Raw genomic sequence first — 23,248 nt, 5'->3', positions numbered from 1 at the left:
AGATTTGTCCTGACTGTGGGCAAGGCAGGAAAACTCTAGCTACAGTGCTCCTCTCTGGACAAGATTTTCTCTTGCTCTCAGCGTTCCTCGATTGCCTGTACCTTTGTGTAGAGTTGGGCACTTTTTTTGGACAGGATTTTTCTGTATAGCCTTGGCTGACCTGGAACTTGCTCTGTAGAGTAGAGTGGACTTGAACTTGGAGATCCACCAGCCTCTGTCTCCAGAGAACTGGGATTTAATACATGCACCACTATGCCTGGCCTTGAGTACTTTTTAATACAGCCTACTCTGCCACGATCCTTCACTCCTACTCCATCCTGACTCACACATCCCGTGGCATCCAGCTTGACTTCTGGGGGACAAGCACACACACTCGACCATTACCAACCCTGGCTTTTAAAATGTCTTCATTGAATATCTCTTGTTTTGCTGCCCACAGACATCCCTGCACCCTTGGACAACAGAGTCTTCTGGTGCATTCCAGGAGCCCTCTCTTCTAATCACATTCTCAGCCTTGGAGAGAGAACATGTGGCCAAGACCTCACCCACCAGACCACTGCGTGCCCAGTCACATGACCAATCCATGACAAACCAAGGCCCTTTCCCGAGTCTTTCTGCTAAAGCACCAATAGAAAGCTGTTCTCCCTGAGAAGGCACGGGTGCCAGAATCCAAAGCTGTTTTTGCCACAGTGGAGAGAGCCTATCTGAGAAGGAAGCTGATACAGACTGGGGAGAGGCAGGTGACAGCAGAACAGTGTTCTAATGACTGCCCAAACCCTGAATCCAGACAAGGCTTTTAAAATACAATAAATCTGGGGCTGGACAAATGACTCAGTGGTTAAGAGAACCAGAGCTCAGTTCCTTGCAGCCATGTAAGGCAGCTCATAACTGCCTATGACTCCGGCTGTGGGGATCCAGCGCCCTCTTCTGGACTCTGCAGGCACCTGCACTCACAGGCACATGTACACATACTTTAAAAAAATCAACATTTAAAAAACGCAGTAAGCCAGGTAGTGGTGGCACACACCTTTAATCCCAGCACTCAGGGAGGCAGAGACAGGTGGATCTCTGTAAGTTTGAGGCCAGCCTGGGCTACAGAGTGAATTCCAGGTCAGCCAAGGACAGCCAGACTACACAGAGAAACCCTGTCTCAAAAAAAACAAACAAAAAAAAATTAAAAATACAATAAAATAATTTACTGAATTCCCTCTTTGACTTACATCAATCACACCTGGGATATATCAATGTAAAAGGACATGATCTAATAGTCACCTAAAGGTAATTGGAATATGGATTCTTTACATTTTTTACCATTTAGAAGATGACTGTTTATTCCATCCATGTTGTTATTGCTAAACCTTGACTATATTCCCCTTTTGAAAGTTTCTCTATAGATACGGTTCATTTGTCTCCATTTGCCATGCAGCAACTGTTTAATAAAGGACACAGACTCAGTGGTTAATAACCAGCCTCCTGCTGTATAAATCAGTCCTTAAAAACCATCAAAATCCTCATCACATGCAATGGTACCCAAACTTCTCCCAGCTGATCTCATCACATTTCACACTCAAAACAGAGCTAAAAGATACTCTATTATCCAGTTCCACTGGCCTTGAAGGCTCAGCAGAACATTTTTGGATGGAACTTTCCTTCCTACATAAACACACAAACACAGAGACCCATAGTCTCACAGACCACATCATCGGACCACACAAGAAATATTTGGACTTCCATTATACATCACTGGCAATGGGGGCCAATTTGTTAGAATCCCTACTTCATCTGTCTTGCTGGGTTATTCTGTATTCCCAATGGATTGGCTCTATGACCAGATGTTTCTACTGGCTCCATCTGAATAGCAGTACCCTAAACCTAAATCATAGGTAAATCCTCCATCTTCTGTAATAGGAAAGATGAAGTGGAATCTTTTCACCTTGGTTCTCAGAGAAACACATCCAGCTTGCTCGTGCACTCTTGCGTCTGAGAAAAGCTATTCCAGCTATATGAAAACTTCCAGAAAAGATCCAATGGTCCTCAAAACTCAGGTTCTGGATCAGCACAGGCTTCTGGAGACTAAACTCTTGCATTTCCAGTTACAATGGAGGTGTGGGGGGATGAAAATTTAAAATATATATGTATATATATATATATATATATATATATATATATATATATATATATATATATATTCTGACCCACCTTTCAAAATGACCTTATATAGCACCGTGAATGGACTGGTGAGGGTGTCCCAGAAGTAACATGCTCACCTGGCATGCAGGAAGCCCTGGGTTCCATCTCCAGGACAGAAAAACAAACCAACAAAAGCCTCAGAGGAAATCCTATGCAATAATTCAAGTGACTCATAATCTCAAAGGGATTATAATTTGTACCATAACAAAAAAAAATCTTTTAACAGGAGGAAAACAGCCATTGACAAGAGCCAAAACACAGGAGAGAGAATATCTGCAGTGCATTTGACAAGGGAAAGGCTTTGTCTAAACAAAGAACACAAAGTAGTTCCATCACTAGATCAACTACCCCAGCTTCTACCTACAGCCGCTCTGCGGAGCTTAAGGAATCCAGTCTCCTCCCTCTTACCCACATGGCTTCATCATCCCCTTCCAGCATCCACTTGATCTTTTTGATCATTCCCATCAGCAAACAAATATGCTATACTTACTTTTACCTATAAATTAAAACAATTTTTTAACAAGGATGGAAGAAACCACTCTCTCCTAACTTCCCCAATCAACAAGAGCCTTGTCTTTGGGTCTTTGTTCCTTTTTGTGTAGACCTGCCTGAAGAAGCTGTCTTTATGGGCTCTGTCCAGTGTATTATCTCCTCCCCTTAGCCCTTGGTCATGCTAGGCAAGCACACTACCCATGCAGCCCTTCAGAATCCCTTAAACCCATCCATCAGGCTTTCCCTGGCTCTCTCCAATCCATCCAGGGGTAAGTGCTGTTTGTTAACAGAGAAATGATCCCAGCGTTTTCTTTCTGCAGATACACACACAACAAATGGTTACTTTTTAAAAATTATCTAGGTGGTGAGATGGCAGGCCATTTCTTTACAATGTTTTAGTGCTTGTGTTGTTTCCTAATCAAGGGGGGAAAGTGATTTCATTTTTGATAAAGAAAGCATCTTTGCTTTATGGAGCACTCTATCTGTGGCTTTGTTTCAAAAGTGAAGAATTGGGAAGAAAGCTAAGGCAAGTAAATGTGTTTTTTTTTTTTTTCAGTAGAAAAACACCTACTAAAATATGCAGTAGCCCCTCATTTCTGAGAACCATTTGGACGACTTTTTAATAGTGTACATTCTCCAATCGGTATTTTATTTTCCTAGCTGGAGATTTTTATCTTGTCTTGGGCAGATGACAGTGAGAAGGATAAATGGTGGGGGGGGGGGGAGTCTCAGAAAGGCCAGGAGGAACCAGATCTGAAATATGCCTTGGTCGTGACATATCCTTCCCTCATCTGGTGAACCTCTCTTCCTATAACACACGGTTCATTCTCCCCACTCCACCCATCAGAGTACTGACTAACCTCACTTCATCCCCAAGTGTGGAAACCGCCGTGATCCTCATTTCCAACTTGGTCCCTTGGTACCACTTTCCTTTCCCATCCTTCCTTTCTTACCCCATCTAAAAAAAATCTGTCATTTCCCCTCATGTTTATGAGATAAATATAATTCTCACCTTAAAACTGAACAGCAAGAAACATGGTATGCAAGCAGCCTACGGTGCCCCCAAAATATGTTTAAATTAGAGATAATTTGAAGGGAATATTTTCCAATAATCAACACCCTCATGCGGTTTTAAACTCCAGTTTTGGGATGGCTTGTCAATATGCATTTACTAGACTCAATAGCTGGACTCAACTATTTCTTAAGAAGGAAAATGGCACAGGGGTAAATGTGTGCATAGAAAGTATAAAGGAGTGTTCAACACAATAGTAATAATAGGCCTTTGGGCTACTGGATTTGGGGAGAGAGGGTGTTGCCTTCCCATATTATGGTCTTTTCTGAATGCTCTGGTTTTCACAACTACTTAAAGAACTTAAAAATTAATTGCACCAAAGGCAAATGCTCAAAGAGAAGCAGGGCGGAAAGTGGGGTGGCGGGTAAGAACGAGAAAGCAGACCAAGTCCTCCTGTCCTTCTGTAGGCAGAGGGACGAGGACATACACTCAATCTTGAATCTCTGTCTCCAGTCTCCGAGTCCAGAAACCCATTCTTCAGAGAGTAGATCTATCCAACTTTGGCCAGGTCCCAAGCAAGGCAAAAACAAAGAAGTGGGGTTGGAGCTGTGCGACTCAGTGGCAGAGAACTTCCTTAGCATGCATGAGATAGGAGTTCGGTCCCAGCAATACAGGAGCCAGGGAGGGGACGGCTGCTGGCTGCCGCAGCACAGAAGGAGTTATTTGGAAGGGGGGTTATTTGGGCAGGGGTGAAAGAGCAAGCTCGGGAATGATCTGTTCATGAAGCTGCTGGTGTTCCTGGGATCATGGCTCCCCACCTTTGCTTTGGCATTTGAAGTGCCAGGAGCTACTTAAGAGCGGGTTGTCTGCTTTCAAGAAGTCAATCGCTGGGACAGGTATTATATGCGCAGGCGCCGAGGGAAGGTGCGGGGCTATGCTGGAGCTCCCAGCCAAAGCCTCAGCTATCTCTTTTGGCAGAGGTTCTCAGGGATGAGACCATGTCTAGTGGGGATTTTCTCCAGCTTTGACAGCCTTGGCCCCACCAAAACACACAGCTTTGTTTCCCCATACATCACTCCTTGGGAGACTTCTGGGTTTTTCCTTTCCAGCATCCACAGGTCAAACACTGTGTGCTCCCAACAGTCTGTGAACTTCTTGGACTAGCAAAGGGACATTGATTTTGCTCAGCACTCCTTTTGAGTTTCTATTGTGTTGGATTTCCCACTCCCCCTACCCAGTCCCCAGAGAGTAACTTCCTCCTTGTTCTAATAACTTGGACCACAGTCAAGGTTGATGTGTTTCTCCATTTTGCAGGCTATTTTCTTCAGAAGAGACAAAACAGAGGCCAGCAGGGTAGCTGAGGTTTGTCAGCAGCCTTAGGAAGTCAGCAGCCGTTACGAATACACAAAGAAAATGTTTTCAAACAAACACAAAGTAGACAGAACAAGATGTCAGAAAGAGAAGTTTTCAACATGGAGAACTTATGCTCAGCAAGGACTCCCCAGATGTGTCTTGTCCTAGGAACCCACTTAAAAAATTAATTTCTTGCCTCAGGAGATGACACCGTAGGTAAGAGTACTTGCTCTGCAAGCATAAAGACCCGAGTTCAAATCCCCGTAACTCGGCACAAAAACCTAGGCATGGCAGCATGTGCTTATAACCCCAGCATTGGGGGCCAGAGACAGGCAGAAGTGAGCGCTTGCTGGCCGGCCAGCCAATCAAAAAGGGTAGCATTCCCGGACGGTGGAGAACCTACCACAAGGCAATAATGTGGAGAATGATAGAAGAAGGCGCCCAAGGGACACGAGGGGATTAAAAAATAGGCAGAGGAGTTGCAGAGACGGCTCAGCAGTTAAGAGCACTACCTGCTCTGCCAGAGGGCACAGAGTCCATTCCCACCACCCATGTGGCAGCTCACAACCACCTGTAACACCAGTTCCAGGAGATCTAATGCCCTCTTCTGGCCAGTGTGGGCACTGCAAGCATGTTGTGCATAGAGGTAGATGCCGGCAAAACACACATTCAATCAAATATTTCGGTGGGGAGTGATGAGACAGAATCTCTCTACATAGACCTGGCTGTCCTGGAACCCACTTTGTAGACCAGGCTAGCAAACTCACAGGGATCTGCCTGCCTCTGACTCCTGAGTACTGGGATTAAAGGTGTGTGCTACCTTTAATTTGAGGTCAATAAAAGAAATCTTGATCGATGATAGGTAGATAGGTAGATAGATAGGTAGATAGATAGATAGATAGATAGATAGATAGATAGATAGATAGATAGATAGATACATAGATAGATAGATAGATAGATAGATAGATAGATACATAGATAGATAGATAGATAGATGGATAGATGGATGGATGGATGGATGGATGGATGGATGGATGGATGGATGGATGGATGGATGGATGGATGGATAGATGGATGGACTGACAAGTGAAATTTCTTCCAGGGTGGAAAACAAGAACAAGCTGCAGAAGGATCCAGTTTGAGGTACATGAGATTTTAATTAAAAACTGACATTTTATGTGATATGTGAACAGTTACTTTTTTCTTGAAATTATGAGTCCAATTGTCAGTGTTTCTCATCATTGAGGAAAAACCAATTCTCTTCGCATAGTGCTCTGAGTAAAGTCAGTATTCAAGAAACCCATTTTTACATCAGAACTCTTTTTTCCAAGATGAAAGTAATGAATCAGTGAAAAAACTTCTCTTTTTTTTTTTCATACTTAGCTTCATCCTGATGACACACTTCCCAACCATTGCCAAGTGATACACTTTACACAGAGAAGACCCTGACAATATCCAAAGTAGGCCAGGCATGGTGACATACTTGGGAGCCAAATCAGGTAGATCGCTGTAAGTTCCTAGCCAGCCTGGTCTACATAGTGAGTTCCAGGCTAGCCAAAGTTGCTTAGTGCCTAAATAAAACAAATACCAAAACTATCTCAATTGTCGAAAGACTCAGAATCAAATGCACACCAAGGTTCCTTTTTCATAACTTTTTGAATCAAAAAAACCACGAAACCTGTATTTTGACATGAAGAACCTTTGTTTTGTTTTGCTTTGTTTTTTTTTTTTTTTTAATTTTTAGAGACAGAATTTCTCTGTGTATGTAGCCCTGGCTGTCCTGGAACTTGCTCTGTAGCCCAGGCTGGCCTCAAACTCACAGATCCACCTGCCTCTGCCTCCCGAGTGCTGGGATTAAAGGCGTGCGCCACCACCGCCTGACATGAATATTTTATAATTAAAACATACCGCTTACTTTACAATCACACTCTGGCATTTCATCTGGCAAGAATTACTAAATTCTGAATGGTGAAGGGTGGGACCCAGAAAAGAGAAGGTAATGGAAATGGAGAAAGAAACATTTCAAAGCTGTAGAGGCTTTTGTTTTGTTTTTTCAGATCCATGGAGAGGGAGTAGAAACTTGGATTAAAAAGCAGAAAAATCAAAGGACAGGGACTTTTTTGTCTCAAAAAGTGATGACTCTGTGACTGAAGGAGATCCAGTAAGGACAGAACCAACGAAAGAAGATGAAGGCCAGTCCTGATGTTTAAGCAGAGAAAACAAAATCAAAAGAAAGAATTCCAGAAATGTCCCAGATTGTGGGCTATAGGGCTGGGGAATTACAGAAGTTTACGAATAGAATGAGTGGGGAATGAATGTCTTTGCAAAACCTGCCCACAGAATCAGAGTCAAAAGTCAGTTCTCCCTGGAAAATGTAAAGCTGTGGAGAATAGCAAGGTTAAATAAACTAAGGCTGAAAGAAAGACCTGACCGACGACCTACAAGGAACACATTTGATGCCACAAATAGAGTGCTCTGTGAGACAAGGAAGTGAGCAGGGTTCCTGCTGCGTGGATTTTTTAATTGTTTTGCACGGATGTCGATGAGAAAAATATCACCAATGCCATGCACCCTGTGATAAGCCTACAATAAACCAGGAGGGGGGCTGAGGCGGGGACAGGTCTTCCCTATCCCCAGCAACTACCCTGACTCCCCCACATTAGCTCTGACTCCTGCATTGCCCCGGATGTCAGTCAACAAAGCCATTGTCCACTCACTTGCTCTGCCCCTCTGTCCATTTCACGGAGCTGGAGCTCCCAGCAGCCATTCTAGAAGAGAAGAAGAGGTAGGGAATGGGGAATGGAGGATGCATGGTCTGGCAAGCCCCTGGCTCCCAGAATCCGATGAGAAACTTCGAGGCTAAGGGTCTTGTCAAGAGTGCTGAAATATGTTCTCAGTACCACCAGTGGGGTCCAAGACACCCCAGAAAGGCTAGACGGAATCAGATCTGGGCATGGAATATAAGTTCCCCCGCTACCCAGATGGGACCCTGGGAAGTGATTTGGCTCTCTAGGATTCATTAATTCATCTGTAACACAGTTAATAGTGCCTGGAGTCCAGAAGCCTGTTAGGAGGCCAACGTGCAGCAGGCTAGAAGAGCACCTGGTACCTCAGGCACACCGCACTGTCACCTCCTCAGACTCGTTAGAAATTGCACGTGAGTCCTTCTACTGTTGAAACCCAGCCCGACCTGCCCTCGCCCTCCTTGCTTTCGCTTTAGGAGCAAAGGGAAGCTTTGTACATGTGTGGCCGCAACACGTCCCTGCAGTGCCTGTACATCCTGTGTGAGCAAAGCCTGTCGGTGTCCCAGGAGTGGGACATCTAACTTCGGATTGTTCAAATCAACACACACCAGTGCAGTTCATAGACTTCGTACATGCAAAGCATTTCTTGATAAGATAATACAGTGCTTAACATCAGTGATAGCGCCAGCAAAACATAAACATTCAGCGAAGTTTCATGGGCACAGTGTCTTTGAAGAATTCTAAAACATTCAACAAAGAAGGGACACACTAAGGTTCCCAAGATCCCTTGTTCCCTTGCTCCAGACAAAAACATCCCATTTCCAGTTTTGAAAATTCAGCGTTGAACACACCCCTCCAACTGGAGAGGGAGGCAAGTCTCTGAGTGCCACTGTGAGCCACACCCCCTTTTCTCGGCCCACGCCTGTGCTCCCTTTATACGCTATAAATGCCCTGGAAATGATTTAGACAGCTATAAGCTCCTTACCCCTTTAAGGTGGCTCCTAGGTTCATCTGATTCCAGGTCATGCATTCAAGCTGGGAGGTCATTTGGTATAAATTGTCACTGTGGAAAACATCCATAGTTAGAAACATGGCCACATACACTTACACTAGACAGAACTATTTCTTTAAACACAGTCAAGTGTTCACCTTACAGCATACGCCTCCACATTTTCTAAAATGATGAATATGTGAGTCTAAAATGGTTTTCATTTCATCTCACTGATCTCTGCACTTACACACACACACACACACGCACACGCACACACACACACAGCAGAAAGGATGAGAGTAATTCAGTTGTTTAGAGAAAAAAAGCCTTAGCACCGTGAATTTGGGAGTTTCTAAAGCGATATTCAACCTTGGAGGGAAGAGGCTTGAGGGAGTACGGCTTTGAAAGGTAACACAGGCTGGATGCTCAACATTAAAGTTAAAAGCCTGAAGCTGAGAGTAAAGTGACAGCGGATTAATTATTCGTGAAAAGGCCATTACGTTTGTTTAATCAAAAGGATAAGTATCATGTGGATTATGAGGGTCCGAAAGGTCAGGGTGATGGGTGATGAATTGGCTAACACCCAAGGATGTGATGAGCAAAAGAAACAGGGCAGTGATCTCAGCACACAGCTAAGGAATTATTCTGCGTGTGTTTTATAATCCTAGTGAAAGTCAAGTGAAGTTTTAAGGAGAAAAAAAAAAAACATTTTAAATAGCCTATGATTTACATTAAGACCTCACAGGGCAAAATATACCTCCAGGTAAACCAACCAAGAGTCATTCTCTCTCCATTGTGTATCTCATTACTAACACAAAGAATCTACAAAGCCCTATCAGGAAGACATTTAGGGTGGAATCGAAAGGGTTAATTATGAAATCTGAAGCCCAAGAATTTAATGGTTTGCCTGGAAACCTTCAGTCTAAACGTATTGCAGAAGGAAATTTTCACCCTACCTTCGATGCAGAACGAACAGAGATAAGCACTCAATGCCTAATGCGTGTTACCAGATCACAAATCCCGGACAGTCTCCTGTCCTGTCCCAACATCCTTTTCTGCTGCTTTATCAGACGGAGGCCATAGGAGTTTTTAATTCAGAAAGGGTTTTCTGGGCCAACTGAACTGAGAACGTGTGGAGGGTGACAGAAACCCCACCACTCTGAATCACGGGGCACTGCCGTGTGCTCACTCGCTCACTCTCAACCTTGCTCCATAAATAATGGTAGCATCCATCGGACTCTCCTATAATCTCACTGCAAATTATTTAGAACTCCTGAAGGCCAGCACCCGGGCTGAGGAGGAAGTCGGCTTCCAGGAGGAGAGTTTTGCATATGAAGGGTAGGGTGACTTCAAACTCCAAGTATGTGAAGCTTCATTAGTCAGTGTGTATCTGGACGCCATCACTCATGCCTGTGTCTGACTGCCTATTATGCTAACACAATATCCTACATATCAATGGGAAGGGGCAAAAAAGATTAGTTTCTTCTGGAGCTTCCTCCTTTGCAGCGGCAGCCCGTGCTGGTCTGTGCCACTGCGTTCGCAATTCCACGAATTCTTTCTGTAAGGCTGATGTAATTAATTCCTGAAAGACCCCAACTTTTATTAGAAGTGCCAGCCTGCTGCATTTACCACAGCAGAATTTCTTGAACTTTCTTTGGGCTGACAGTTCATTAATAAGCGGCCTCCTCCACAATCTCTCTGCTGGTTTTTGTTCTCCTGTGCCTTCTCATCAAGCAATCCATTTATTAATCTTGCCATTAATCTCAGCCAAGGGGCATTGTATTCCCCAGGTAGCTCTATATTTTTGTCACTGATTTTTAAAAAATTATTCACCAACGAAAATCACTCAACTGCAGTTGACAATTTTCCTTGGCCCTGTTGGGATGTGGGGTCTCTCTGGAATGACTTAACCCTTACATAGGACTCAGAATATTATCATTATCATTTTCTTTTATTATTATTATTGGTTTTTTGAGAAAAGGTTTCTCTATGTAACAGTCTTGATTGTCCTGGAATTCACTTTGTAGACCAGGCTGGCCTCAAACTCACAGAGATCCACCTGCCTCTGGCTCTCAAGTGCTGGGATTAAAGACGTCCGCCACCATGCCTGGCTATGGTCATTTTCAAGACAGTTGAGAAATAAGGTGAGTGACAGAAGTTGATGCCTAAGGTTGGATGAATGAATCCCAAATCTCTAAATTCATATTTAGAGATTTTCTAAGACTCAATGCACAATCCTGTTGATTCCTAATTATCTCAATACAAAAAGATATCAAAGACAAATAACTTTAAACGCATTTCTTTGGTCCCCAGAAGAAGTTTCTCAAATGCAGAACATACACATGTATGTCTTCCTATGGGATATTTAATTAAAAAAAAAAAAAACTCTGTACTGCATTGTCCAATATGGCAGCCACTAGCCATGTGTGGCTAGTGAACATCAGACATAGAGCCTCATTGAGATAAAGTTGGGCTATACCAGGTCAAGTACAATGTTTTATATAACAAGCCTCTTTTTTTTTCCTTCTTATTTTAATGTGGTTACTAGCACATTTCAAATACATCCATGGCTTATACTAAGTTTCTACTAGACAGTGGTACCTTTGAGTGGCACTTGGCATGTTCTGCTCCTTTGGAAGCATTTGGCATCTGAGCCTAGTTCATGCTCTTGCAATAATAATCATAGCAAAAATTTTAAATAACACCACTAATTTTAAAAAATGTATCTTCTCTTTGTAACCTTTCTGCATAAAGACCCTTAGGAATCAAAGGGATTATGTTTTGAGTCTGTGAGAAAAATCTAAGGAAATTACCGTACAGCTTTCTGTACCTTAGACTTCATATCTGTCAAATGAGAAAATTAATCTTAATCTCACTTTATAGGGATATTGTAAGGCTCAAAGAGATTGATGTTCATACTGGCGCTCCGAAGATAGTATGGAGAATATACAGTTTTCTAAGCTGTCAAATTTTATCTCCCACATTTGTGCGTTCTCGGCATCGCTCACAACAACTTCATGAAGCTATCATCCCCATTTGTGAGACAAGGATTGGCACTCAGAGGGATATTATTGCTAAGATGTCTGATGACCCTCTTCCATGCTCCTTTAGAGGCTCCTGGGCATGATCCAACAATTGAACCTATACTATCATTTATATAACAGTACAGCAAAGAATCTGGAGGTGAAAGACCAAAGGAGGTGTTTATCCAAAGGAACATCAGGACCAGCAACTCATGGAAGCTGCGGGGATGCAAGATGCCTGTTGCAGACTCTTCTACTCACTGAGGAGATAGTGCATCCCCCCTGCCAGGTGACTGACCTCCCAACACTCTGTGCTCCAGTTGTTCTGATAGCTCAGCCATAAAGCTTCAGAAGAGGGAGGCTGGGGAGATGGAATAGAGGAGAAGGGGTTGCAGAAAATCTCCAAGCTACTCGTAGGTTTCCTTAACCATACCCTGCCTTCTGCTGGCTCAGTGGACTGGCTGCATGGCACAGCTTCCTCTAAAGCCCGTGGAAGCAATGACAGTGACCCACTGCTGCAGAGGGCAGAGTGTCAACTTGAGTCAAAAAAATACTGAGACACACCATAGTCACGACGATGCCGATCTCTTTAGGCAATCGGCTAACACCCAGCTCTCACCATGGAAGCCTGGGGAAAGAGGCAGCACCATTCAGGGAATATTGACCTCTGGCAAATGGAGCATTTACTTATTAAATGGCCATGGTCAGTATCCACCACCGCATCCCCAGAAGGAATAAGATAAACATGTGGTTTGGCTCAAGGCAGCCCCAGTGGTCACGTAGACATTTCAGCTCCAACCATTAAGCTCTGCCTGGTCGGAAGTGGACCTGAAGCTACAGACTGCCAAAATATATTCCCAATGTCATGATATCCTTTATATATTTTAAGTAGATTTTTTAAGTCACTTGTTTCCTATGTTGAAAAAAAAATGTTTGAAGTCAGAGGCAAGGGAGAAAGGAAAGCAACTTGTATAGCTGGGATTAATGCGAGCTGGAGTAAAATGAAAGGAAGTCAGTCCTAGCAAAAAGGGGAACTTAAAAGGAAATCAGTAGTAGATCGTATAGTTTGTTTTGGCCTGGATTGCAGAATTACTGTGTTCTTGACCTCTACACAAAAGAAAGGAAGGAAAAAAAAACCTCCGCTATTATCTAGACCAGAACTCCCCCACCTTCAAATACAGTACTCGAGCACGTTTCCATCTGTAAGTGTGTTTACTGTATTTGACAGAAGACGGATGAAAGGATCCTGTCAGAATCCTCTGACTGGTCTGTTTGAGATCACAGTTCTTCAACCACTGTGGCTGTGGCTGGGAAAAGAGAATCTCAGCACAGGTGAAGCTTCCCCATAGGATTAAAAGACAGACAATTGTTGAAAAGGATTTTACCACTAAAGTCAGTGGTAAGACTTTGAGGTAAGGGCTTCTGCCATGATGGCCCAGCCCTTGTACCAAAGGAGAAGTCTCTGTGGCCTTGCCTCTACCTCCTAAGCAAGGTGCACACGGGGAGACTACATGCAGACTTCCACGGAGCCTTTTTTCCTGCGACCCTTCCTCCACTGTGGCGCCGTGGAGGCTGACTGCCCTGAACTTTCTGCCCAGCAGGCTACAGTGAATAATTATTTCATAGTCGCTCTCTTGGTATTGAATTTGCTCTCAAGCTCACCGGCTAACCAAAGGAAAACCCACTAGGGATTCAATTTCTAATAATAAACACTTGGTCAGCACACAAGTTACAGGAATATTTGGAACTAGATTTTTTCCCCCTCCCTGGAGACGGGGTTCAATTCAAGCCTGTGGCTTTGATAACATGGCCCACCACGCTGGAAACCACTTCAGTCCTTCCATTTTAGCTTCTGTGGGACACAAATATAAAAATATACTGTACAATGTACATGGTTTCACAAGTGAAGACAGGCAAAATTAATGGTAATTTTATTTTGAGTACAGCTGTCGCCTGATTTATGACTTAATTGAGGCCAAGTCTACGTGGCAAGTCATGGATATCCCTTTGACCTACAGTTTCCAAAATTCCTCAGAAACTCAATGACTGCTAAGGTGGTTGATCGTCTGTGAAATTAACGGGTCTACTGACCACATCAGTATTCGGGAACCATCAATAGTCCATTAAAATATCTGAAGCATAAGCTTTTTAGAATTGGAGTAGTGCTATCTGCTAAAGAGCAAACAGAGAACCCAAGGAAATCTTCTCATTTAAGCCCACAGCACGGAGAAAGAAATCCAAGTAAAGCTATGGGCTGGAGAGATGGCTCAGCAGTTAAGAACACTGGCTGCTCCTTCCAGAAGACCAGAATTCAAGTCCCAGCACCCACATGGAGGCTCACAACCACCTATAATTCTAGTCCCAGGGGATCAAACACTCTCCTTTGGTCACTGAATGTATATGGTACAGAGACATACATGCAGACAAAACACCGTAGACAGAAAACAAACACAATTTTAAAAAAGAGGGACGTATAAAGCTAATAGAAAAGCAAAAGGATGGGTTAAAAAAAAAACTAGAATATGAACCAAATCAGTACAAATAGGAATGTGTTCCGTACACAGTGCCCAGCACTGTTCACAGTAGCTGTGAGGCTCACCCCATGGACAGCAGGGAGCAGCAGCTCTGAGGCAGTCAGCCAGCAGAAGAGCCTAACAGCAAGGCTTGGAGACAGTGACCAGCTAGCTGCCTTGTCTGGCTAGAAACTGCAATGGGGTCTACTGCATGAGGCTGGACTTGGCTACTCCTCACTCTGGGAGATCATGCAGTCCACTCTTCCCTGAGACCTTGCTTCTGGGCAAGCACACACCAGGAGGGCCCAGAAGCAAGCCTCCTAAAGCAGACAGGTGAAAAGAGAGGTTTATGCTCTAGAAGTCTTTAGGAGGCTTCTGCTGTTCTGAGTTTCATCCTGGTGCAATATGCCCAACGGTAAGGATGAAGCTGACGGAGTCTGGAGAATGCTGCTTTTGACAATACCCACCGGGGCAAACACTGCCCGTAACACTTTCTATGGTGGCTTTGAGTAAAATGGACTTCCACTACTGTGAGAGATCAAGTCCATCCTCCAGCAAGAATGATGACACATAACATCTTTAGACAGTGTCACTTAGCCATGTGAGAGGGAGAGGAAGAAAAGATTGCATCCTCACTGTCTGAATTCAAATCCAAATTATATTTCTTACTATGTCCCACTGGGGAAAAAAATCACCTCCCAGGGTCTTAGTGTCTTCCTTTGTAAAACGGAGGTGATAACCTAGTGCCCACCTCCCAAACCAGTGGTGTGGATTAAAGAAGTCAGCACCCACGAGGTGCTTTACAATGGCACCTGACACATAACAAGGTCTATGCAAGCAAGTATTTGTGCTTACTGTTTATCAATAAAAGATCCTGCCATAGAAAGGGCCATAATCCAAGCAAGTGGTCCAGAATCACTCACTTTCCGAGTATAAATAGGCTTTGGACTCTCACTTACTGTGTGATCTTCATCAAGATGTCTCAGGTTTCTCAGCTTCTTATCAGTAAGGTGGAAATTACAGTGTCTCCTTCATAGGTAGTAAGATTAGTGGGTGGGCTGAGCATGCTACTGGAGAGAGGGAATGGTGTAGGGGACAAAAGAGCTGACATTTTGAGACGTTCCGCAAAACAGGCTCACAGTAGTCCTCGGCTTATTTAATGCCACAGGTGTACCATTTCTTGTATCTCTAACAACAGAAGGAAACAAGATCCCAAGCCTGGGGAGACAACAGTTTATCTGGGGAGAGATGGGTGCGGTGGGGGGGGGGGAGCAGGAGAAGAGGAGGCAGAGCGGTCTGCCTCAGGGTACCAAAGGCAACAAGGCAGACAAAGGACAAGCAAGCCTTTCTTTCCCAGTTGTTCCCAGCTTTAGAAGGAAAAAGGTACCAAGCCGAGGACCAGTAAGTAGCCAATCACTAACCACCTAAAATTCAGAACTGAAGCCATTTAGTCGTTTAAAGTTTGCTCCCATTTTCTGTGCATCTTAACCGTTACATTCACACAAGTGTTTGAACACCCTCCACATGATTTCAGAAATAGAAGAGAAGTTTGCAGCTTCAGTATATTTGCCTACTCATCGCTCCTGTGGGACGGTTACGTGATTTTGGAAAAGGGGTTCTCGACGATGCGAACTGAGGGTGGAAAGAGCACCAGAGGCCCACGTGAATGCTTCAAGGGAGCAGGCTTTTTTCCTACAAGGGTCCAACTGTTTTTGCTATGTTTCTACTAAGGAAATTTCTGTAGTGGGAGAAAATGGTGTTTTTATGAGATCAGTGCAAAAAAAAAAAAAAAACAAGATCAAAAAATGTTGTAGAATGTCATAGAAAGAATAAAGGGACAAACAAATATTTATGCAGGGTGAATCTGACAAAATTACTTTCAACAATGGCCAGTCAGAAGCTGGGCTAGAAAATATGTTTTATAATAAAATATGATCTTGGGGTAAGGTAATATAGTTCCATGGTAGAGCAGATGCTTGGCATGCAAGAGGCCCCAGCGACAAAACTGTAACCACCAGAATGACTTTCCCTTCTGGATGGTAACCACAGATTCATCCCCAGGTCAGAATCCATCTCAGATCCTCCCCAAGTAAAAATCCGAAAGAAAAATCCAAACTCCGTTTGGGAAAAATGACACTAAATTGTAGATTGTGATCACTTTCTGATGGACGCCCTTCCTAGAGTTCCTCAGCATGGGCCAGGCTTTGGCAGAAAGAGGAATGAAGGATGTGTCTGTAAGTAACACACACACACACACACACACACACACACACACACACACACACACACACTCACGAGCTACATCTTGCCAGCCCCTAGGCCCCAAGAAGGTACAAGCCCCATCCCAACAACGTCCACTCCTACACCTACACCAAGCCCTTTTTCCTGACTGAGGGGACCAAGGTCTTCACTCCGGGAACTGTTCCAGGGACCTCCCTTATAGCTACTATAATAACAGCAATGACACTCTTAGCAGTAGACAGGAAGGATGTCTGTAGCTTGTTACCACCACCACCCCCTAAGGGAAGAGGCTTCCATCAGGGAGTGCATGCAAATCTTGAGTACTCTCTAGCCAGGGAGGGAGAAAAGGCTTGTGTCCCCTCTCCGCACCTTGGGCATACATATCTCTGCCTCCCATTTGAAGAAAAGCGATGCGGAATCCAAGATCTGGTTAGATGTGAAGGTTGTTTTTTGTTTGTTTGTTTTTCTTCACACCAAACAGAAAAGTTTCCAAAGTCTGAGCCCTCCAGAGGGCAAAAAGAGAAGAGCCCAGGCATTGTGCCTCGATACCCGGATGGGACAGTCAGACCAGCCCCAGAGTCAATTTCGTAAATGCACCTGAGACCCTAGGATGCACCGCTGCACCGCAAGCTCTGGACTCCAGAGCAAGGACGTGCCCCTCCTCCACCTGAGGGACTGGAGGTCCCCAGGCGCGGCCATTCCCCCACCCAATCTCCCAAGACAGAAGCTTTTCCTTCCTTCATTACCTCACTGCCTCCTTCCCTTGACGTCAGCCTCCCGGAGCCGAGGGGCGGGAGGATGGGGATGGGTTTGGGGCAGTCGGTGTCAGGATCCCCTAGTACCCGGGGGGAGGAGGGAGCGGTGAGGTAATGCGCACCCAATCCTCTGCAGCCAAGACCGGCAGCGCGGCCACCTTCCAGCGGACCGGTGTGTGTGCATCGCAGTTACTAAGCAACCCTATCTGAGAGGCGGGATGCCGGCCAAGTTCACCCAAAGTTGAAGAATAAATTTGGGGGAGAAAGGGTGGAGAGTGGAACCAGAGACTAGAGAAGGGGGAGGGAGCAGAGCTTCGGTGAGGAAAAAAAATCTGACCTTCCTTCTCCGGGAGCAAGAAGGGTGCGCGCTTGTGTGCAGATGTCTCCCTGATCAACCCTCTAGAGTAAAAGGGTCTCGCCCCAGAGCACACACAAGGCTGCCACAAACCACGTCCACAGAACACTGCCACAGGTCAAAACGCTGGAGGGTAAGGGGGAGAGGAAGGATGTGGCCCACTCCAGACGCAATTTAAGTAGTTTGGCCCCTGTGGCCAGTTGGCGGAAGGCTTTAAACAAAAGGATGGAGTGGGAGTGGACTTGGTCCTTAGTTTTTGGGTCCTGGGGAAGTTGAACTTCCAGCAAAGACCATTAGGAAATAAATCGTGACCCGGCATGGTGGCACAACTCGTTTAATCTCAGCACTCGGGGTGGGGGGGGGGGGAGAAAAGAGAGAGAGAGAGGCGGACCCCAAAGTTCGAAGCCACCCTGGTCTACAGAGCAAGTATTAGGACAACCAGGGATACACAGAAAAACTCTTGTTTCGAAATATCAAATACAAGAAATAACCCGTGAAGCCCGCAGCTTCTTTTTTTTTTTTTAATCTCCAAACCTAACGGCCTCCATTTATATGCAAAGCAAATTGATATCCAAGGCAGGCACCTGCTTTAATTTGAGTGTCTGGGCCGGGTACAGACTTTCTTGGCCTCCAAGACCCTCCTGCTGGCCGCGATGGCCAGAATCTGGCGTTCCCCGGCGGCCCTCTCCCCTGCACCTCCAGGGTCACCAGGACACAGTGGTGGTGCTCCGCACCTTCTTACCTGCTGTAGGGCGTCCTCAGCAGCAGGGCCTGGCTGCCTGTGCAGCTGTCCGAAGGGGTGTGACAGCCGTACACCGGGGGCGGCACCGAATACTGCTGCTCGCCTGCCAGAGAGCCAAGGGCAGCAGTGAGTGGGACTGAAGAGCGTGGGGCACACGCCGGGGTTCTTGGGCGGGGGAGAGCGTGCTGAGCTTCGGACAGCGGGGCCTGGCGCCAGCCGCGTGACAGCGAGGCCGCTCTCAACTCGGGGACCTTGGTTGCCTGGTCTGAGTGGCACTTTTCCGTAACTTACTTGGAGCAGAAGGAGCTTCGATCTTTCAAATAGAGTAAAGCCAGCTATTATTTCTAGGATCCCTTTAGATGGCCTCTGCTTCCTTCCCCACTTTGCTAAGGCTTGGAAATCCAGGTAGGAAACGGGAAAGAGATGGAGGCAGCCGCGGGTAAAGACCCGCATCTTTCCCATCCACTTACCCAGAGAGCCCTGCTGGCTCATGGGGTCCTCGTGTTTGAAGGAGTGGTTGGGAAACTGCGTCGCATGGTGCGATGGCGTGTGACCGTAGCTGGGCGCCCCGTCGAAAGTGACCGTGCTGTATCCTGAGGAACCGCCAGAAAGAAGCACAGAGTCAGTTAGGCTCCTGAACAGGCGAGGGAGGGCGCGACATTGGACCTGATGCCGGAATTCGCATCAGCAGTAAGGGGTTCCCTGCCCCTCCGGCCTCTAGGACTTGAGGCTTGGAGCAGGGACCAAGCTCGGTGACGTGACCTCATCCCACCCCTTCTCCCAACTAAAATCCCAAGCTCCCTTCTGCTCCCCAGTTCTTCCATTGCTGAATAGCTCCAGCAAGTTAGGTGTAAAAACCGTCGCCCGCCTGGCCTGGCGGAGAAGTTGTCCTTCTTAAAAACAAACAACACCGTGGCTCTCGCGCAAGGGCGGCTCGGCCCAGGGGACTGAGTTTCCTCCGCTGACCCCGCTTTGACTCGGGGCTGTAAATCAGGGGCCCGTGCACCAACTTCCATTAATTACTCGGAGCCAGTTCAACGGTCTGCGCTTTAAATGCGGAGAGTAATTAACCAGGGCACGTTATGTCCCTGGGCTGCACAGCCTGACACCAAGACACTCAAAGCCTTTAGGAAAGCTTGTAGGGGTGGAAAGAAAGGACCCTTCCAGTTGGGTCGAGTCCTTCCCCTCCCCCTCCACGCCCACCTGGGGCCCGGAGGGCCCAACTCCTGGGACCACTGCTGTAGTGACTAACCTTCTTGCCCTACAGGCCGGAAAACCGACTTCTTTTAAAGTGTGCAGGACACTGGCATTACATGTCCCTGGGTAGCAGTGTCTCAAATTCTTGCCTCAGTTTCCCTGCTGAGAAACAGAGGCCAGTGCTCTTTCCTATCTCTCGAATAGATGAAATGTGGAGTCTCGGAAATCTTACTCTTGTGCGATATTGTTTCTAAATTTCTATAAACAGACAACCCACCTGCTTTGCCAAAGCTCAAGCTGGTGCAAGAGGGAGCATCCTAAGAATCCTCCCGGGGACTTTATGGGGGTGGGGCCTCCCCCTCCTGTGGTGAAGCTTGGTAGAAGCCTGGACTCCCAGGTTAGAGTGCAAATGAGAGCCCTTCTAGACCCTGAGAGTGGCTACTCTCCTCCCGTCCCGACCCTCGCAGCAGCCCGGTGGCTTCCTACTATGGCCCAGTCTCTAAAACCCCCAAAGCTCTAGGGATCAAGGTTCTTCAATAAGGGGGTCGCCGAGACCATTCATTCAGTACAGAGACAGGAAGCCGGTTAGCTCCAACTTCAAAATATAAAGGGGACCCACCCACTGCCCCAACAAAATCCCGAACTTCTATCGGGGTCACTCCGGAGCAGTAAACGTACACCGTCCCGTCCAGATTGAGGTGTTTCACAGTGAAGGAATGGAATGAGACACCATGGGAATTACCGAGTCATGCCCTGGGAAGGCCCGAGTGCCCGGGAGCTCCGGTTAGTGACTGAGGAATCAACAAGCTTCTCAACCTGAGAGAGCCCAGAGTGCCTCATTTTTCTTCCTGTGAAGTGGAGGAGAAAGATAATCCCCAACCCTAACAGCTCTTGGGCGTGGATCAATGAGTACGTTTGGCTTTCTCCGAGACTTCCTTTTGAGAGAAAAGGCCTCGCCCTACTTGAGGCCTACAGCTTACAAACGAAATATGGGTCTAGGCACCCACCCGAATTTTCCCAGCAGAATTTAGTAGTTTGTGAAAGAGCATTTAAACAAAACAAACAAAAAAAAAAAAAACGGGGGGAGGGCAGGGCGGTAGAAGCAATAAAGTTTCTCCAAACGAACCCTTCTCCATTTCTGAGCCGAGCTGCCAATGACCTAAGGCACGCACAGTCTGAGACCAGCTGCTCAACCGCTGGTAGCGAGAGCTGCTGGTGCCAGGCTGCTGCTCCCACGCTGGGGACGTCCGCTCCGCGCTCCGGCACTCCGACGTGAGGATGCGGGCGTCCAGCAAAGCTCCCTACCCGCCTAGTTGTAGATGAGACCCGCAGACCACGGCGGCGGCGGCGGGCAGCAGCAACCTTGGGCCCCTCCCTCGGGGCTCCTGGGAGGGGCAACGGTGAAAGGGATCGGAGGGCGAGCTCTTTTAATTAGAAGCTTATCGGGACCGGGGCTGATTAGGAACCCGCTGTACCCGCGCTGAGCTGAGCCCAGTTCGCAGAGGGCGGGAGTGGGGGCCGGGGGAGAGACTGCTGACTCTGCGAAGTATCGGGGCGTATTCAAAGGCTTCTTGTCCAGGCCGTGAAGGGAGAGGCCCTCGAAGCCAAGGTAGCCACTTTCCCACGGTTGGTCTGGACCAGGGAGGGGAGAGCAACCTTGACATTGCGGGAAGGAGAGTATCGCTCTGAGCTCTCCTCCCCTGCCTCCACTGCGGAGGAGCCCGGAACAGACTGCCCCGGCTTGGCCCTGAGGAGCTGAGGGGGAGATCCCACAGCGGGCTAAGCCTGGAAGGTGTTGCAGACAACCCAGCCGCCGTGGGATAGGTGGAGTCCTCGCTCCTACCCAACAACCCGTCTTTGATGTGACCGGAGGGGGGCGCCTTAGGCCCCATCACAGCTGGTCTCCCCGCGTGACCAGCTTCGGAAGGGCAGTGATCTCCAGGGCCTAGGCTCACGCTGGTGTGAGCACTAGCAGGGCTGGGGGGAGGGGGGGGCGGGGTGTCAGAAGCTGACCGCAAGCCCACATTGGTCCAGACTAGGAAAACCCTCACCCTCACTTCTGGGTCTTGGCAGACTTTCCAACCATCTCACACTCATAAGTTGTCAGGGCCTATTCGACGGGATAGAGAACATCCATTTCAACCACGGAGAAAACCGTGGGTTCAAATCCTAGCTCTGCCAAGATCTAAGAGGTCTCTGGAAGTCTAACTTCCTAGTGCCCGGAGTTCAGCGTCCACTATTAAGAGGCTATGTGCCTCTTGTAAAGGTTCCCATAGCCATGAGCTGTCTATAGTCCATCTACACCCTCACCCGACCCGGTAAGGTTTTAGTGTTTGCTAAATTAATGTTTAGAGGATTGGGGGCGACAGCTATATAAGAAATGGGGGGGGTGTCGTTAAGAAACAGAAGAAAGGATGAATGAGCGCCATAGTTAGGCTCCATGATTTGCATACAGGTAACTCTGGACTCTTCTCTGCAGTGGAGTCTGAGCAAAGCGTGTCGATGGCCATTCTCACATTTTCCCGCGACAGCTGGCACCTTCTAATCAAAACCCCAAACTAAACCCTACATTATGGAAACGATCCGTAGGAACTCCCATAGTAAGAAGAATGACTACTCAGGGAATCTCGGACCTCCAGGGTCTGCCCTAGTTGTCACCTGGAGTTGGGGCCGGAGGGGAGGGAGGAATGGCAGCCCCATAATGCCTCACTTCAGCTCCCCGAGGCCAAGGGAGCCCACAGACTGCCCCTGTACAGTCTCACTTGTTTTAACTAGGAGAGAGAAAGGTAAGTTCCCTGACAGGAACCTGCTTCCAGGGTATGACTCTGCCCTGAAGACATCTCCCCACCGGCCTTTTCCTGTGGGGTGTGAGAAAAGCAGAGAGGGTGGTGGGGAGGCTTCACCTGCTGGTCCTGGTCCTCAGCTCCCAAGCTCTTTCTCCAGTAGCAGCCCGGCCTGTCTGCTCCAGAAGAATCTGGACCACCACCACCCACGTAATGGCAATGCCCACGGGCTTGAAATTCTCAGTCCCACCCACCTTCTCCTATGGGCTTCTACTGGACTTGCAGTGCAGAATGCTACACATCACACACACACACACACACACACACACACACACACACACACACACACACACACACACACACAAAGCTGCAAAGCCTCCATGAGCCTAGAAGGACTCAAAAAGATGGTGGCATGTTAGTATTTGCTCCCCCGGAGGGTTATAGGTCAGTGAGCCTCTCCAAATAAGAGGCATGCTCACCCAAGTCACACACATGCCTGCCTGCCAGTGGCCTGGTTTCTGACGCAGGGAGGTTTAGGTGGGCTGTGTGTTCTGCGTTTAGAGCCTGGTGGGGCTTCCTCGCGTTTGACCTGTAACTTTTCGGCCTTAAGCCATCTCAGGTCTTCTCTTAGGGGATCAGGGAACTGACCTGGAGGTTTGCCAACGGCAACACCTGCCTACTAGAAAGGGATGCAAAGGCTTCCAACATCTCTTGATCAAAACGCTAGTTTCGTTTAAGGAAGACCCGGAACGGAGGGGCCCTCTGAGTCCGCTCCAGGTTGCTCCTTGAGACCAGGAGCGCCCATTCTTCAGCGGTTTCGGTTTCGCTAGAGCTTCGGGTGGTCGCGGTGCTGCAGG

At 47.1% G+C, this 23,248-nt stretch overlaps 1 protein-coding gene across 7 annotated transcripts in view; it reads right to left on the bottom strand.

The window, feature by feature from the left end:
- Positions 1 to 23,248, bottom strand: part of Wt1 (WT1 transcription factor) — a 47,098-nt gene that overhangs the window by 21,793 nt on the left and 2,057 nt on the right. For 2 of the 7 annotated variants that reach the window (XM_076570219.1, XM_042275846.2), the window contains exons 2-5: positions 18,882 to 19,004; positions 18,412 to 18,514; positions 8,777 to 8,854; positions 7,765 to 7,815 (exon numbers count right to left, since the gene is read on the bottom strand). In XM_076570219.1, coding sequence (XP_076426334.1) covers positions 7,765 to 7,815; positions 8,777 to 8,854; positions 18,412 to 18,514; positions 18,882 to 19,004 — 355 coding nt within the window. Of the gene's footprint in view, positions 1 to 7,764; positions 7,816 to 8,776; positions 8,855 to 18,411; positions 18,515 to 18,881; positions 19,005 to 20,734; positions 20,976 to 23,248 lie in introns of those variants that run through there. The other 5 variants (XM_076570220.1, XM_042275847.2, XM_042275848.2 and 2 more) reach the window with 4 other exon arrangements.

This window comes from Peromyscus maniculatus, chromosome 4 (genome assembly GCF_049852395.1).
Source record: "Peromyscus maniculatus bairdii isolate BWxNUB_F1_BW_parent chromosome 4, HU_Pman_BW_mat_3.1, whole genome shotgun sequence".
Lineage (NCBI taxonomy): Eukaryota > Metazoa > Chordata > Mammalia > Rodentia > Cricetidae > Peromyscus > Peromyscus maniculatus.
This window is presented reverse-complemented; position numbering and strand designations above follow the sequence as displayed.